Below are 16508 nucleotides of genomic sequence, written 5' to 3' on the forward strand. Positions count from 1 at the left end.
TCAGAAAAAAGAAGAAAGAGCATGAAAGTCGTGAGCGTGAACAAATCGAGATGTACAGGAGTCAGAATGAATTCCGAAAATTCTACCAACGGGTAAACACCAAACCGAAGGCTTTGGTGCAGGCACATCCTCCTGTAGAGATGAAGAAGGAAACCTGGTGACAGATACAGACAGCGTGCTGAGGATCTGGAAGGAGCATTTTGAAAAACTTCTGGTATCAAATAGTAGCGGTGAAGAGGATACCCCCATACCAATAACAGATGACGGTAAAGAATGTATACCACCTAGCCAAGATGAAGTCAGAATAGCAATCAATCGGCTGAAGAATAATAAAGCAGCAGGTGCCGATTGGTTATAAGCCGAACTATTCAAGACAATTTGGCTAGAAGAATGCACAAAAAAGGAGACACGACGATATGTGCCAACTACAGAGGAATAATTCTCCTTCCCCTCTTATATAAAGTACTATCCAGCGTACTGTGTGAACGACTGAAGCCAGTGGTCAATGACATTATTGGACCATACCAATGCGACTTCAGACCAAATCCTGGAAAAAACCCACGAAAAACACATCGACACATTCCACCTATCAGCAGTTAAAGTCGGAAAGGACCTCTCGGAGCCCGTTAATACCGGACGAGGATTCAGACAAGGTGATAGTTTGTCGTGTGACCTTTTTAACATCCTGCTGGAAAAGGTCATACGAGACGCAAAAGTGAACAGAAATGGCACTCTGTACACCAAACGCCGATGACATCGACATAATGGGTCGAACACTGAGAGCGGTAACAGCCACCTTTGAACATATTGAGAAGGAGCATGCCAAAGTGGGTCTGGCAGTAAACGGCGAGAAGACCTAGCTGAGACGTCCAGTAGACTCGGACCAACTGTGGAACATGAGAACTACAGCTTCGAGTTATTCAAAGATGTTATGTACCTTGGTATCGCCATAAACAAAACGAATGACATCAGTTTTGAAATTCGGAGAAGGATAGTGATGACCAACAGATGCTACTATGGTCTGAGCAAACAACTCAACAGAAAGGCCACCTCCCGCCAGACCAAACTCACACTCTACAAGACGCTGGATCTGAAGCATGGGTACTTGCACAAGCAGATGAGGCAGCTCTTGGAATGTTTGAGAGAAAAATTCTCCGAAAGATCTATGGGCCAATTTCCGTTGACATTGAATATCGCCGTCGAATGAACCATGAGTTGTACCAGCTATTCTCGGACATCGACATTGTTAGACGTATTGTGCTGCAACGACTACGTTGCTTAGGTCATGTTGTGAGAATGTATGAAGATGCCCCAGCCCAGAAGGCATAAAAAAGCGAATAACCTGATGGTTCACGCAGAAGGGAAAGGCCACGAATAAGATGGAAAGACCAAGTGGAAGACAACATTGCCGAATATGGCCTTTCAAATTGGAAAAACTGCGCAAAATACCGACGCGCCTGGAATTTTTTTTTAAGTTTGGCTTATGGAACGAAAGTTCTGCCACAAGCCTGCTAATTAAGTATTTACCTTCTGACCACTTCCTAATAATTTTTTATAGAAAAAAATCTATGAAAATTTTCCTTAGTCCTTGAAACCAATATTTTACAGATCCAACTTTTCGATAGATTAATTGAAACAAGTCTAGTTTAGGGCCCCCTCGCTGATCGTTTTGTAACTTTTACCACATGCAGTCCTTGGTATCGGTATTTCCGATAGATGCCTCAGTAAATTTTAAAATCCCAGAGAAAATATGTGCCCCAACGGACCTTTGGGGACCCGTATCACCGGAAATACCGATTTCCGCAAGAAAAAAAGTATATCGTTGTAATCAGGACCCCAAGGACTACATTTGACAAAAATTTCAAAACGGTCCTCGAGAGGGACCTAAACTAGACTTTAGCCGATTAATTTCTTTAATGAAAATAATTTAAAAAATAAACCTTTTTATGATTACAAAAAAATATATATTTACATATATTTTGTTCTTACACACTATTTATTATCAATATATTGCTGCTTAATTGTTTTTATGTTTTTACTAAATTCTAAATAACAAAAATAAAATGTATGCCACATTTACGACGTATCTATGTATTTGGTGTTTTCAATTGCATTTTCTACAGCTTTGTGTAGACTGGTATTTCTATGGGCTTTTAATTGATGGGCGAGTTTAAAGGATTTAGAACATGGATCACACCTGAATAAGAAAAAACAATACAATTTATTTCCAATATAAAAAAGGGAAATACAAATAGTTTACCTATACGGTCGTTCGCCTGTATGGACCTTTAAATGAGCCTGCAAAGTTGTTGCCAATGCAAATGATTTCCCACAGGCATCACAGCTAAATGGTTTTTCATTGGTATGTATTCTGAAAATATTAACAATTAATCCCATTAAAACCACAAATTTAAGTATACCAATCCACCAAAACATACCTTTCATGACGTATATGTGTACTTCGATCGGAAAATCTTCTTCCACAAAATTTACACTCAAATGGTTTCTCGCCTGTGTGAATACGCATATGAGCCTGAAGATTGCAGGCGGTTATAAATCTTTTGAAACAAATTCTAAAAGAAAAACAAATTCAAATTTAATATACATTTTTTTAAATAATTCCACTCTGTTTCTACTCACTCGCATTCGTGTGTCTTTTCTTGACGATGAATTTTCATGTGGACATTTAAAACTTGTCTACTATTAAATGTATTTCCACATATTTCACAGCTAAGTGGTAAGTTATTCTGTATTGATTTTCTTCTGGCAGTCGTCGTTGCCGACACCCTTTTCGATTGGTGCATTTTTATGGGATATTTATTTTCATAATTTAATGTAACATTTTCCTGTTTATTTGCATTTAATGACGGTTCATGTATTATGAACTGATCTATTTCATATTCACAATCAATATTTTGTTGTGAATTGCTTGAATAGGTAGCTTCGAAGTCAAGTTCATCTTTTGTAATAACCGTTGATGATACATTGTCGTCATCATCATTATTTTGACTTTCTTCTTCTTCGCCAAATTGTTCGGATAGCTCCTCATCATTGTCAACAACATCATCATCCTCATCCTGGGTTCCCTCATCCTCAGTAAATGTTACAAATGCAATATTTTCTTCTGAAATATGATCTTCTTTAAGATGTTGTTGTTGTTGTTCATTTGAATGATTTTCGGCCTCGTTGAGATCTTCATTGCTTATAATGTAATAAAGGGATTCATCTTCTTTTTTAACATTACTATCTTTGTCGATTTCTTCTTGGACCACATGTTCATCGGCAAAATTATTATCAAAAGTATCACTGTCAATCATTTCTTGTACCTTTAACATTTTCGAAACAAAATTTGATGTATTTGCATCAATATCACCGTCATCATCAACATGTTCTTCGGATGGTACATTTTTTTCAGGAGTGGCTACATGTTGTTCTGGACTATTATGATCAGAGTTATCAGTTGTTGATGGTACCTTTTGGATTTCATCCGTTAGCTTGGTGAAATAATCTAATTCCTCATCCATCTCATCTTCTTCTTTCTTGCGCTCTCTATTGTGATTCTTAGCAATATTTTCCTTAATATCTTCAGTCTTTTGTCGCTTATTTTTTTCTTTTTTGTCTATAATTTCATTTTTCCGTTTTTTATTTTCATAACTTTTCTCTTCCTCATCAGCGTTTGCTATACTGGGAGCTGATTGAATTTCTGTATCTTCCATACTGTTACCATCATCTTCACAGTAGGAATTATCATCCGATTCTATTCCATCTGTACTCCTTTCCTTTTTAAAGAAATTTGTAGCCGATCTTGTCCGCTCCAATACGGAACGTAGATTTATATTTGATTCCCTACATGTCTTACGAAAGTATACAGCTTGTTTTAATACTGAAATACATTTTCGACAGATTTTCTCGGGTAATCCATCGTTGGGCTTCATCTGGAAATAAATAAAATATAGGTCATGCACACTCGTATAGTTACACTACCGCCAAATACTTACGACCACACCAGAGGACTCAAATATATCTTTGACCAATTTGTTGCTTCCTCCACCATCGCCATCAAATATCGGCTTCATTTGTTCATTGTCTTTTTTGTTCTCCTCCTTAAGGCACACTCTGCATATATTCCACTTTATACTAATTTCCATTGTTTAATCAATAATTTATATTTAGTTGTTTATTTTATTGCTATTTTCTCATAAAATAAAAAATAAACAAATTCTTGTGGCGTCAATCAAGCGTTTGTTTCAACGAATTTAACCAACCAAAATTAAAAGCGTTCCACGTGCTATGAATAATGGGAGGCAGTAGAGAATGACTGATAATCATAAGATCGAAACAAAATGGTGTAAAGCGGTTATCAGCTGATGGGTAGCCCACACAAAAAGGGCTATGCCAGTCGATATTCGTCGTGTCTGTTATGTCCGTTTCCAGAACTCAAAAGATCTTCTATATATTAAAATTGAGGTACAAACTCACTTTTGGGGGTACCTCATTGTTTACGTATCAATTGTCATATCTTTATACTTTTATGCATGATCCAATAAACATATCGTGTCAGAAGCAATCGTTATCGACAATTTTGGAGTAAAGTCCCCAAACTTTCAAATATTTTGTTTACATTTCCACACAATTTAGTCAAAATCATGGCCTATAAATAAGGTCACCACGGGAGACCTGCTGATAATCGATACCTCTCAAGTTTGCTGTCAAAATACATTATTGTGAATTGACTTCCATTATGAAAACGCAAAAAAAGTCGAAATTTTTGACATTAAACTTGAGAAAAAACAGCTGTTTTCCGATTTCGATTGCTATCTTGGTTACCTTATTAATAGATCTTGGTCAAAATCGAAAGCATTTTGACAGATCGGGTGAAATCATCTGACCTTATCGGACGATCTTATTGTTGGATCATGCTTTTATGTCTTTGATGTCCAATTGTATAGGGATGCATAGTTCGTTTAAGCTGTCGATTAGTTTTAGTACAATAATCGAAAATCTATGTTTAGTTTTAGTTTACACTGGGGAATTGAAGCTTAATAACGTTTAGAATTTATGGATAATGTGATAAATTAGTACAAAACTGCTGTTCACTTTACATAGGCCATGTTTATATCAAACTTGTTCTAATATACGTCACTTAAAGTGTGTTTAGATTTACAAATCCATTCCATCCCAAATGTCATTTCCATAGTGTATACGTCAAATCAAATCTTCTCGATGTGTGGACAGGATTAATGTGACTTATACGTTATGGATTTGACGTTTAAAATTGAGTGGAATTGGTATACTAAAGGCGCCTTTAGATTCCACTCGATCTCAGATGTCAATTCTATACGCTATGAAATTGACATTTGAGATTGAGTGAATTTAGTAGTCTAAAAGGTGACTTCTAACAATGGGTCGTTCCCATTTTTAAAGACTAGTAAAACGTTTAATATTTATTATGGAGAAATCGGCGATAACTAATTGTGTGTAAAAGGTAACAGCAAGTGTTGTTGTACAAAAAAACGATACAACAACCACATGAAATTTTGTTGTTGTAAGTTCATGGTCATAATTATGACAGAAAAATGTAAACAAACAAACAAATTATTTCAAATTTTTTTATTTTGAAAATGAAATATTCAGTTTTCAAATAAAAATTGAAAAACATGAATGAAAATATATCAAATTTATATTTCTATCGCTTATAAATAATTTATATTTATAAATATTTTGAAGATTCCTGCCTCTAAATCTTGTATAAACCTTAAATATATGCAAAGGAATTGACAATTGAAACCCACAGGGTTAATGAAATCCGGTTAAATGTAAACGTACTTTAAGCTTTATATTTTGTTTACTTTATTGAAAATATGTTCCAATTTAGATTCCCAATTTTCCTTGCGGTGTTTTTGTTTGCAGGAGAGAAAGGGGAATAATTTGAAACAAATTGCTCGCACCGACAATTTTCTGGCAGTTCGTTTTGTGTATTTTGCTTGTAGTGTCAGTAATTTGAAATACCAATCCAGAACATTTTCGAACATAAAAAACATGCACAAAATATCAAATATATATATATAGTTTTGAAAATTGCCTTGTATAGACGCATAAAGCAATTTCAAAAGGGAACGATACAAATTGCCGCAAGTAAAATCGCCTAATCTAAATCAGGACTATGCCAATCGACATACATTGAATTTTATGGAATTTATTTTTCATATTATTTAAAATTGATAGATGATTTTCAAATTAAAAAGGATTCCCATTATCAAATTCTCAAATGAGACTACCTTCTGTAATTATGCCATGGTTATGGATATAGAACATTATGCAATAATAAGGTGATGTATCAAAACAAAAACTTTTGTTTTTGTCTCAACCATCTGTCAAATTTTTTCTTATAATATTTCACATGGTTGGCAACATTGCTCATCAAATTCAAATGGACTACCTATTTATTGTGCCATGATATAAAGTTTTATATTGTGAAAAAAGGTTCCATTCCTTGTTCGCCATTCATGACTATCAATCTACTTATATTAAAACACAGTATATGGATTTACAATATATATTTTTTATTTTTATTATATATTATTATATTATATTACATATAAATAATCATAGGACTAAATACATTTGTGTTTTTTTTTTAATTGCACAAAATGTAAAGTAAAAAGAACTTAGCATTATTAAAATTGTTATACATTTTTAAGAAATTAGTAACATATTTTTGTTGTGTAGTTAATTTATATATGTGATATCAGTCTCCTAGTAAACCAAGAATATATGTATTTTTTTTTCAAATTAAACAATAAAGTATTATCGATTAGTATAAGATTTTTATAAGGCAAGAACTAGGTAACATAATTAAGTTCAGCCTGGTTGAATGTACAATTTTTTATTACGATACCAATTTTTCCTTCCATAAATCAGTGTAGTTAAATAGCTGATGTCTATATAGACAGACTATTTTATTTTATTGTGGAAAATGCCTGTTATTGAGACATTTCAATAGTTTCCATTCATTTATTTCAACATTTTTATATTATAAATAAATATAATTAATTTGTCATGGAACATTCAGACAAGTGCAAAAATATTTAAATTACTAATTTAATCTCATTTTGTTTATAAAATTCTTATAGAACATTTAAATAAATACAAGCAATCGTTTTATATAAACAATAATTTTTTAATACCAGAAATTTTAAATAAAGAAAACATAAAAATAATAATGTTTATTGTCAAGTTCTTATATTATTTTTAAACACATTTAAAACAGCTAGACATATTAGAAAAACAATAAATACCAAAATAGTTTTAAAACATTTACAGACGTTTTACATTCAATAAACATTAGGTTTACATAAGACAATACAACTCTGTTTAATCAACATGTTTATATTGTAAATGTGTGTTTAAGCTACTGAATCCAATTGATCTCACATGACAATTCCATACCGTACCATAAAGGTAGAATTAATTATGACATAAAGCCATAAATGTACATATGCGATTCAACTCGACTCGATTAACGAAATCTAGAAATACACCCAAATTATTTACACATAACTTTAATCATCATCAGCAGATGTTTGTTTTAGTACGTTTATATTATACCGGATTTAGTTAACCTAGTGGGTTTAAATTTTCAATTCCATTGTATATATGGCAAATAAATCCTCATAAAGTAGGTTAACCCGGTAAAACTTTGTAATGTAAATGCCGTTTTAGTATACATACAAAATTATTAATTTGCGCCAAAAATATTTGTTTGCAATTCGAAAAATGAAAAGAAAAATTACAATTTAAAAATTAGAAATTTATTTTTGCATCCGTTAAATATAAAAACAAACAACATGCGATAACAGTTGCAAATATGGGTACATGTTGAGAGTGTAGTATTTTTTCGTACAAAAACCGCGTTGTATCTCATTAGTATCATGAATTCGATCATGATTTAAAATAAACCCTGCCACACAATGTTTTTAATTTGTATGATAAATCGTGGTAAATTCAACCTAATTAAGAAAATAAAACCTCATTCAGCCTTTAATCATGATTAAATGTTATATGTAAATTCGGTTTAAGGACATATCAATCAGCTGATCGAACCTAACATATGGAAATTGATGTATTTGAAATCTATGTTACTATTAATTGAATACATTGATTTCCATATGTTTGATTTAATGAGCTGATTGGTATGGCCTAATGGTGAATTGTCGCAGTGAAATTTATATGACATATGCGATATGTAATTGACATTTGAAATCGAATGAATTTCGTAAATCTAAACGTACTTTAAAGCGCCCAATACCCTGAAAACTATTTAGGGTGTCGGAAACGTCTTGGAAATTTATGTTGCCATTTATTTTCACGTGCTGTTCTTAATATGTTTATAACAATAAAATAATATATAAAGTACGTTTAAAATTACAAATTGAAAACGTACTTTTCATATGACTACCATAAGGATTACAAACTGAATATTAATAAATAATGTACACCTACAATATAGCGGCACTGCACTGATAAATTAATTGAGTATTATGACTACCTGTAATGAAAAAATAAAAGAAAATAAAGAGAAATCAATTAAAAATGTTAAGTTCTTCTTGGTATAATTAAGAAAGAAAAATAATACAAAACATATATTTACCGTTTTGGATTTTGAAATGATTTTTTTGAGAGGCTTTATCATTTGGTTGTCTGGCTTAAATAATCTTGTTGTTGTTGTGGTTTTATTTTCAGCTAATTAACGAAAAACAGTTTCCATTATTTTATGTGTTGATATGAATTTTGAAGATAGGTGGTGGTGTTGAATATGCTCCAGTAATTTCTTGATAAAAAAGCATGAAGTACAAGTGCTATGCGATTAATCAATGTTTTAATGTGAATTTAATGAAAAACTTCTTTTGACTGCTTTCATCATTAGACATCAAATGGCCGGTGATCCGCCAAATGGTATAGTTGTTGCTGCTGATGATGAATGATGTGTACGTGTGTTTGTTTGCTAGTTTTCAATTTGGATTTTTGGTGAAGTTATTATTTAGTAGTTACTTAGGCTAGGCCATTGCCTGTCTGCTGACCGACTGTTGGGCGCCATCATGTTTTGGCAATCATGTGTTTCATACTATGCCGCATTTTTTTAATATTATTTTACGCTTTCGTGCTGTTGAACTTTTTTGCAGTTTTATGGTGCCCGGTGTTGACTTGGCCTTTGTAAATGTTGGACTAAACGCACTAATGGTCTTGTGACTTTCATGGCTGTATGCTGAACCACCATTGACTTGAGACTGTTGATTTTGTTCCATGTAGGATGCCTGACTTAACTGATGACATTTGGTGGCCAAATAACGAAATACCGATGCCACATTAACATCTTCCTTCACGGAGGTTCTGATTAGTCGGCAATTCAATTCTTGTGCTAGGGATTCAACTTCATCGGCCGTCACGACCGCCTGATCGATGAGATCGATTTTATTCTGTACAATTACGGTGGGTATTTCTTGACATTCATTTTCCACCTTACGCTTCCATTCGCGTATGGCCTCGAATGAGGCCCGATCTGTCGTCGAAAAGGTTAGAACACAGGCCTGAGCACCACGATAATATGCTTTTGTAATGGCATCGAATTCCTCCTGACCAGCTGTATCCCACAACATGATTCGTACATCTTCGCCATCGATTTCGATTTGTCGCTCCAGGAAATCCACACCAATGGTCTTTTTGTAGTCCTTGGTAAAAATGCCCTTGCAGTAGCGTTGAATCATGGACGATTTACCGACTCCGCCATTGCCAACAATAACAACTTTGATGGCGAATTCAATGTCATCCTCGCGCATTGTGTTAAACATTTAAACTTTGGTAGTTTTATTTGCAGGATATAGGACAATTTTATAGTTTTCGATTTTTTTGTGGTTTAAAACAGTTCAATGTCTAAATAAGTATTGCTTTCTTTTTAAATATTCACTCGAATTTATTAAAGCTTCATATCATTCGAATTGGGTCATTCGATCCAAAAAATATAATTTAATTATAGGCTTTTACTCAACATTTTTAATATTAGATTTTCTATTTACTTCGTTATTGACAATTATAACGCGTATTTATTTCATAATCTATTTTTTTTTTTGTTTCAAATATTTTTAAAAATTGTTTTCGTTTTGTTTTTTTGCAACGTTTTTCTCTTCTTCTTCTTAGTGTGTGTTTTATTAAATTACATCACTTTGGTTGTCCCCGCTTTTTATGGTCACTGGAAAAATGTTGAAAAATTAGACGTCTTGAATTTCACTTTTCTTTAATTGTTGAAATCGCATGCGTAAATAACTAGTTTCTGTGCTGGTTATTTTTGTTTTAAATTTTGTGTAACGTTCAATGTGACACTCACACAACGGTATTGACACACTACTGGTGCTGCTGCTGGACTGGGTTGATGTTTGTAGTTGTAACACGAAAAATATTTGTCTATTGCGTCAAATGACAAACTAGTTCTCATCAAAATTCTTACATTTACATGTAAGGTGGCTGTTGGTCTTCTTTTTGCATACAAAAAATGTGGTGGCAATGACGCAGCTAATGGTTGTCAGTTAATTTTTTTATTAATTAGAGCAAGTGTAGTTTTAAGGCACGTTTAGACTATAGCTTTTATCGTGATAATGTGCATTATCCCAATTTATTTGCTAAATCGTGCTGAATTTACCTTGATTTATCATACAAAATTTAATTCACTTAATATCTCGATTAGTTCGAAATCCTATGCTAAATCGACATAATTTCAAATACAATCCTGTTTTTGCATCAAAAAACACTTCACCCAAAAGTATGCCTCAAATTACGTTATACGAAATAAAAATCTGTTTTTTATTCGACTATCTGTCAAATCTTATCTAGTAATATTTCTCATGGTTGGCAACATTGTTCGACGAACTATGCACTTTGACAGTTAATAGGATAGTCAGCTGTGCTAAATGGAGTACCTATTTATTGTGCCATGGCATGATTTTTTTTAATTTGTAATAATTGATACTAATGCCATGTTCTGACGGGTATACGAACAACGTAGTTCGCTCTCAGAATTACGTACATGAATTAACCGGTTCATACAACACTATTCTTAATTCATAACATCAGAGTTTTTTATTTCAAACTTTTTTGTTTCTTGTTTTACACCAAAAATTTAACATATTTTAGTGAATTACATATGGATCTAAATAGAAAAAATAATTATGTTTCTCCTGACTATAGTATGAACCCATATCTATTTACTTTTCATTCATGTTTTCCATTTTTTCTAAAAATGTTGTTGTTTTTAATACATTTTTATATTTTCTCAATTCAAATGTCACATACTGTCACATATAAAAATTTGGAGAATTTTTGTTTGAGTTGCCCCCCATTTGTTTCTTGTTTTGTACGCTAATTAGAACCAAGGGAAAGAAATGCATATTGCATTATGTAGAAAACAAAATTTACATCCTGTATACAATTTTCACTTTTCATTCATCATTTTCAATTTTTCTGAAAAAGTTTGAAAATTTTATAAATATTTTCATGTTGTCAAAATTAATCTATTTTCGATAAATACTCTCAATTGTTAGGGATGGGACAAATTTATTGGTTATTCAGAGAGTGATTCGAATTGAACAACGTACAAAAGTCGGTGTTCGCTCAGACAATTTTGTATGGGGAACTAAGTAATTCCTTCATAATTAAGGGTCGAACAACGAATGAGAGAGCGAACAACGCTCGTCTGTACATGTGCATAAGATATTTTTTTAATAGCTTGCCAAATGTTGACACAGAAGTTCTGAAACCAATGAAATCTTTTGGTCTGTTCCCGCACTGCAAGAATCTACTAGATTTTACTATTTCTTCGATATCATAAAGGAAAATTCGTTATCGTAGTAAAAAGTAGTAGATTCTTGCAGTACGGGAACATACCATTTATGTACATATAAGTAAACAAATAACAGCTAACTGTTAAAGCGGATTTACATATAACATTTAATCAAGATTACAGGCTGAATCAGGGTTTATTTTCTTAATTAGGCTAAATTTACCATTATTAATCATAAAAATTTAAATCATCGTGCGGTAGGGTTTATTTTAAATCATGATCGAAATAATGATACTAATGAGATGCAATGCGGTTTTTGTACGAAAAAATGCAACCGTCTAACAATAGGTGTGTCTGGTTACTTTTCCAGTAATATTTATTTAGAATTTTATTATTTATAGATTTTTTAGGCGACTTTTTGACTTTCCCCTACGATCACAGCATTGCAAAAGTAATGTAATTGTTGTAATTCTTTTCAATTTTGAATTGCAAACAAATATATTTTGGCGCAAATAAATAATTGTGTATGTATACTAACAAACATCAGCTGATCGACATTTAGATCATGATTAAAGTTATGTGTAAACAATTTGGGCGTATTTCTGGAATTCGTAAATCGAGTCGATTCAAAATTGTATATGTAAATAAAATGTTAGAATGCGCTGTTAAAAAATCAGCCGCTGCGTATTGTTAATTTTTATTGTCCATTTTTATATATCCTAAAAGACGTTATAGAGTAGATAAGTTGAAAGATGAAAAGATTATGGCGATAGAAAAATGTGGTTAATTCAACCGTGTCAATTTCCATGGCAATGATTTTGGGTTCTATTTCCGAGAAAAAGGTTAGCGTTTCAATTTCGAATCAATCAAAAAGTTTATTCAGTAGACATGGACAAAGTAGATGTTTGATAGTTTCTGTTCCCTTTTTGTCTTCACATAGACGGCAAGAATCTACCTCATTAATCTAATATTAAGAAAAAGATCTGATTCTGAAGTGGCATGTTATAATCAATATGGTTTTCTTTATTTCTTTTCTGCTACTAAATATTACCGGCCATATAGAATTTGAGGTACTATACCTTCATTCCCCATTCCATCGTTTTGTTAATTTCTCTCCCTAAAACTTGCGGATTTTAACAAAAAAAAAAAAATTAGCTAAGTTAAGGTATAACAGTGTCATTATAGCAATCGATTGACTGCGATCGACATCGGGAAAGCTGGTCAACTACTTCATTTCCCTTAATGCCACTATGGCCTGGAACCCATCAAAGTCCATGAAGTCTGTCAACAGCTCAGGACTCTCTGCTTGGTTTTGTTATTTTAAATTCTTCAAAATTAAGGTATGGGGGAAATATAGTCGCTTAACTTGCTATTGTGGTAGAGTTCGTACTCTCCTGTCAAGTTTAGGACATATGCGTGTCCATAGTGTGAAGTTTGCAATATCCTTCATCCTAAATGCGCTTCTGGTTGCCCGAAAACGAGTTTATAAATCAAGTAGAGGCACCGGTGTCTTCTTTCAGCCGTCTGTATATAATGGCCGATCTCCTAAGAGTATGGGGAAACATAGTCACTTGGAATTCTATTGTGGTGGAGTTCGTGCCCGTAGTGTGAAGTTCACCACGTCCCTATGCCCTTTATTCTAAATGCGTTTTTGGTTGCGTTTCAAGTATGTGAAGATTTATTATCGCATTGCAAGAATACAGAGCAGCATGAGGAGTGCTTCTAGGTGCTCCGGATATAAGGATTGTTGCCGACCTTTGCACACTACTTATTTGGACGTTCTCGCCTCAGTGCCTCCTACCAGACCACAAAGTCAGTGTATGATGTGTGCCGTCTCCAGTTCTTCCCCATTGAGTTCTTGCAAATACAGTGCTATTAGACATTTTCTTGTGCGCTAAACGGAGGTCTAAAATGGCGCCATGTTATTTGGCCTCCAAAGAGAGTTACAAAGCTACTCCATATATTGTAGGAAAATAGAAGTCCGTCTTTGCGGGATTGACTCCAAGACAATTTCTTGGCGCCCAAACCGACAAGCGTACTAATGCGCCCATCATAATGTCTGATTTTTTTGGTAACCATTTTTAGCTAATCAGCACTATCACACATCGTCGGCATAAGCCACTATTTCCGTTCGCATTTGGTCAAAGTTAACAAGAATGTCGTTATAACTAGAAGCCGAAGCAAGGGTGACACCCCGACATGTATTGAAAAACCTTGGTGCTCTCCACAATATTTGCATTGATTATCCTGTTTTTGTTAATGAAAGCAAAGTGGATAAATTCCAACTTTACGTTGTTGAAAGCTCTCTGTATATCGAGAAAATCTACCAACGTGAAGTTGAAGTTCCCCTAATTTCTCTAAATACGCCCACGTACTTCATGTAAAGCAGTATCTAAAGATTTGCCTATGATGTCGGCGTGCTGCTTGCTAATTTTATTTAAGTTTAATGATTTTCTGAGATAAAAATCTAATAACCGTTCCATTGTTTTCAAAAGAATAGACGAAATGCTAATTGTCCTGTAGTTTTTCGGTAAAGTGTGACTAGATTTCCCCACCTTGGGAATGAAGGTCACCTTTACTTCTCTCCACAGAATGAATGATAACCTTAGACAGGTACCGAAAATCTCCCTCAGTGTTATTAAAGCTTGAGGTATTTAATACAGAACGATGATTCAAACAAGGTGACAGTTTGTCGTGTGATCCTTTTAACATCCTGCTGGAGAAGGTCATACGAGAGGCAAAGGTGAACATAAATGGCACTATGTGCACCAAACAACATTTGTTACTCGCCTACGCTGATGAAATCGACATAATGGGTCGAACATTGCGAGCGGTAACAGCCGCCTTCGAACAAAGTGAGGAGTCTGCCAAAGTGGGTCTGACAGTAAAGGGCGAGAAGACCAAGCTGATGTTATCAACTCGCAAGAGGTCCAGTAGATTCGATTCAAAATCATGGACTATACCTAGAGTTTATAATTGCAGAGTTTGTAATTTCCTGTCAAGTTTAGGAAATTTGCGTGCCCGTAGTGTGAAGTTCACCACGTCCCTATGTCCTTAGCCTAAATGCGCTTCTAGTTGCCTGAGGTCCAGCAGACTTGGTTCAACTGTGAAATTTGGTGGTAGTCAAAGATTTTGGTACCGCCATAAATAAAACTAATGACATTACTTTTGAAATTCGGAGGAGAATAGTTTTGGCCAACAAATGCAACTATGGTCTAAGCAAACAATTTAGAGACAAGGCCGCATCTCGCCAGACCAAACTCACACTCTACAAGACGCTGATACTACCCGTGCTGTTGTATGGATCAGAAGCATAGGTACTTGCACAAACAGCAGCTTTCGAGCTCTTCGTTTGAGAGAAAAATCTATGGACCGATTTGGGTCGATAATTTTGTGAGAAAGGATGAGGATGACCAAGTTCAAAGGCATATAAAAGCGAACCAACTGATGGATCACGTAGAGGGGGAAGGCCACGACTTCGATATATCAAGTAGAAGAGAACATCTCAACGCATGGTCTTTCAAATTGGAAGAGCTGCTTACAAGACCGACGCATCTACGATCACAGCTGACTGTCAACTTTATATGATTTGAGTCTTTGTCTAAGTCTGATCTAGTACCTTGAATCGATTTAAAAAGCTCTGCTCTAGAACCTACAATAACCCTCTGAAAACTTAAACCCACTGGGTTAACCAAATCCGGTTAAATGTAAACGACCTTTTAATGGTAATTATTTTCGATTTTCACTTTATAAAATTGAAAAGGTAGATAAAAATATGTAAACAAACATCAGCTGACATCATTTAAAAAATATCAGAATCGATGTGTACGCTTTGAATTTATTTTCGAATTTCGAAAATCGAGCTCATTTAAAAAGTTTAATGCACAAGGTAACAAGAATAATGAAATAATACCTGACTGAGCTCTTAATGGCGATGAAAACTGTAATATAAATGTGATATTGGAATATTATCCCAATCATTCTTCAAAAATACTAGAAACTTTCGATTCATTCTCCACAAATATATTTTTTTGTGCAAAATCGGAAGTTCGTTTAAAGGATACTGTAATTTCGGTAACTATCCATTTATTCTGATTTTAAATATAAATCGAGATAATGCATATTAACAGTTTATAAGGTGTAATATTGACCCTCTTGAATATCATTTGTATCATATCGAATGTCGTGAACACACCAAGAATATATTACATTTATTATCAGCAACATAAATAAAGCTATAAACCCTCAGACCCAAGCCGATATAGATCTTAGTATTAATAAAACGCGCATACTAATTTGTTGTTTATCGATATTTCCATCCACCCTTGTATATATAAATATTTATAGAGTATTAACAGCACAAAATTGTGCCAATGACCCAAGCGGCGTTAGACACACATAAATATATTGATTTATCGTATCCCACTTTGTCGTATCATCACAGCATCGTGGTGCTCCAGCATTTTAGCGTTCTCCAATGTTTTTTTTTTCAAAGAAATTTGATAAAGATTTACATCCAAACACCTTAAAAGAAACATAGATTAAAAATCAGTATCATTTAGATTGAAAAATCCCTTAATTATACGTTAAATAACTAAATGACATGTAAGTTGGGCGCCATTACATTGGTGTCAAACATTTTAAAAATGTTGTGTTTTTTGCACTTGAAAAGCCAAAG

General features: G+C 33.7%; 2 protein-coding genes across 2 annotated transcripts; both read right to left on the bottom strand.

Annotated features, from left to right (window-relative positions):
* Nucleotides 1–2076: 2076 nt before the first annotated feature.
* Nucleotides 2077–4148, bottom strand: LOC133325581 (zinc finger and BTB domain-containing protein 14). Its single transcript, XM_061534319.1, has 6 exons — nt 3999–4148; nt 3686–3935; nt 2641–3619; nt 2439–2573; nt 2261–2371; nt 2077–2197 (listed from the first exon to the last, which is right to left on the bottom strand). Exons 1-6 carry the CDS (start codon nt 4146–4148, stop codon nt 2077–2079), a joined length of 1746 nt encoding a protein of 581 aa, XP_061390303.1.
* Nucleotides 4149–9081: 4933 nt separating this feature from the next.
* On the bottom strand, nt 9082–9859 carry LOC133325588 (ras-related protein Rab-23). The gene has a single exon (XM_061534327.1). The coding sequence runs from the start codon at nt 9846–9848 to the stop codon at nt 9120–9122; it is 729 nt and encodes a 242-aa protein (XP_061390311.1). The 5' UTR covers nt 9849–9859; the 3' UTR covers nt 9082–9119.
* Between the last annotated feature and the right edge of the window lie 6649 nt (nt 9860–16508).

Source organism: Musca vetustissima, unplaced genomic scaffold (assembly GCF_032173495.1).
Source record: "Musca vetustissima isolate MV318-11 ecotype Yass unplaced genomic scaffold, APGP_CSIRO_Mvet_v1 utg5655, whole genome shotgun sequence".
Lineage (NCBI taxonomy): Eukaryota > Metazoa > Arthropoda > Insecta > Diptera > Muscidae > Musca > Musca vetustissima.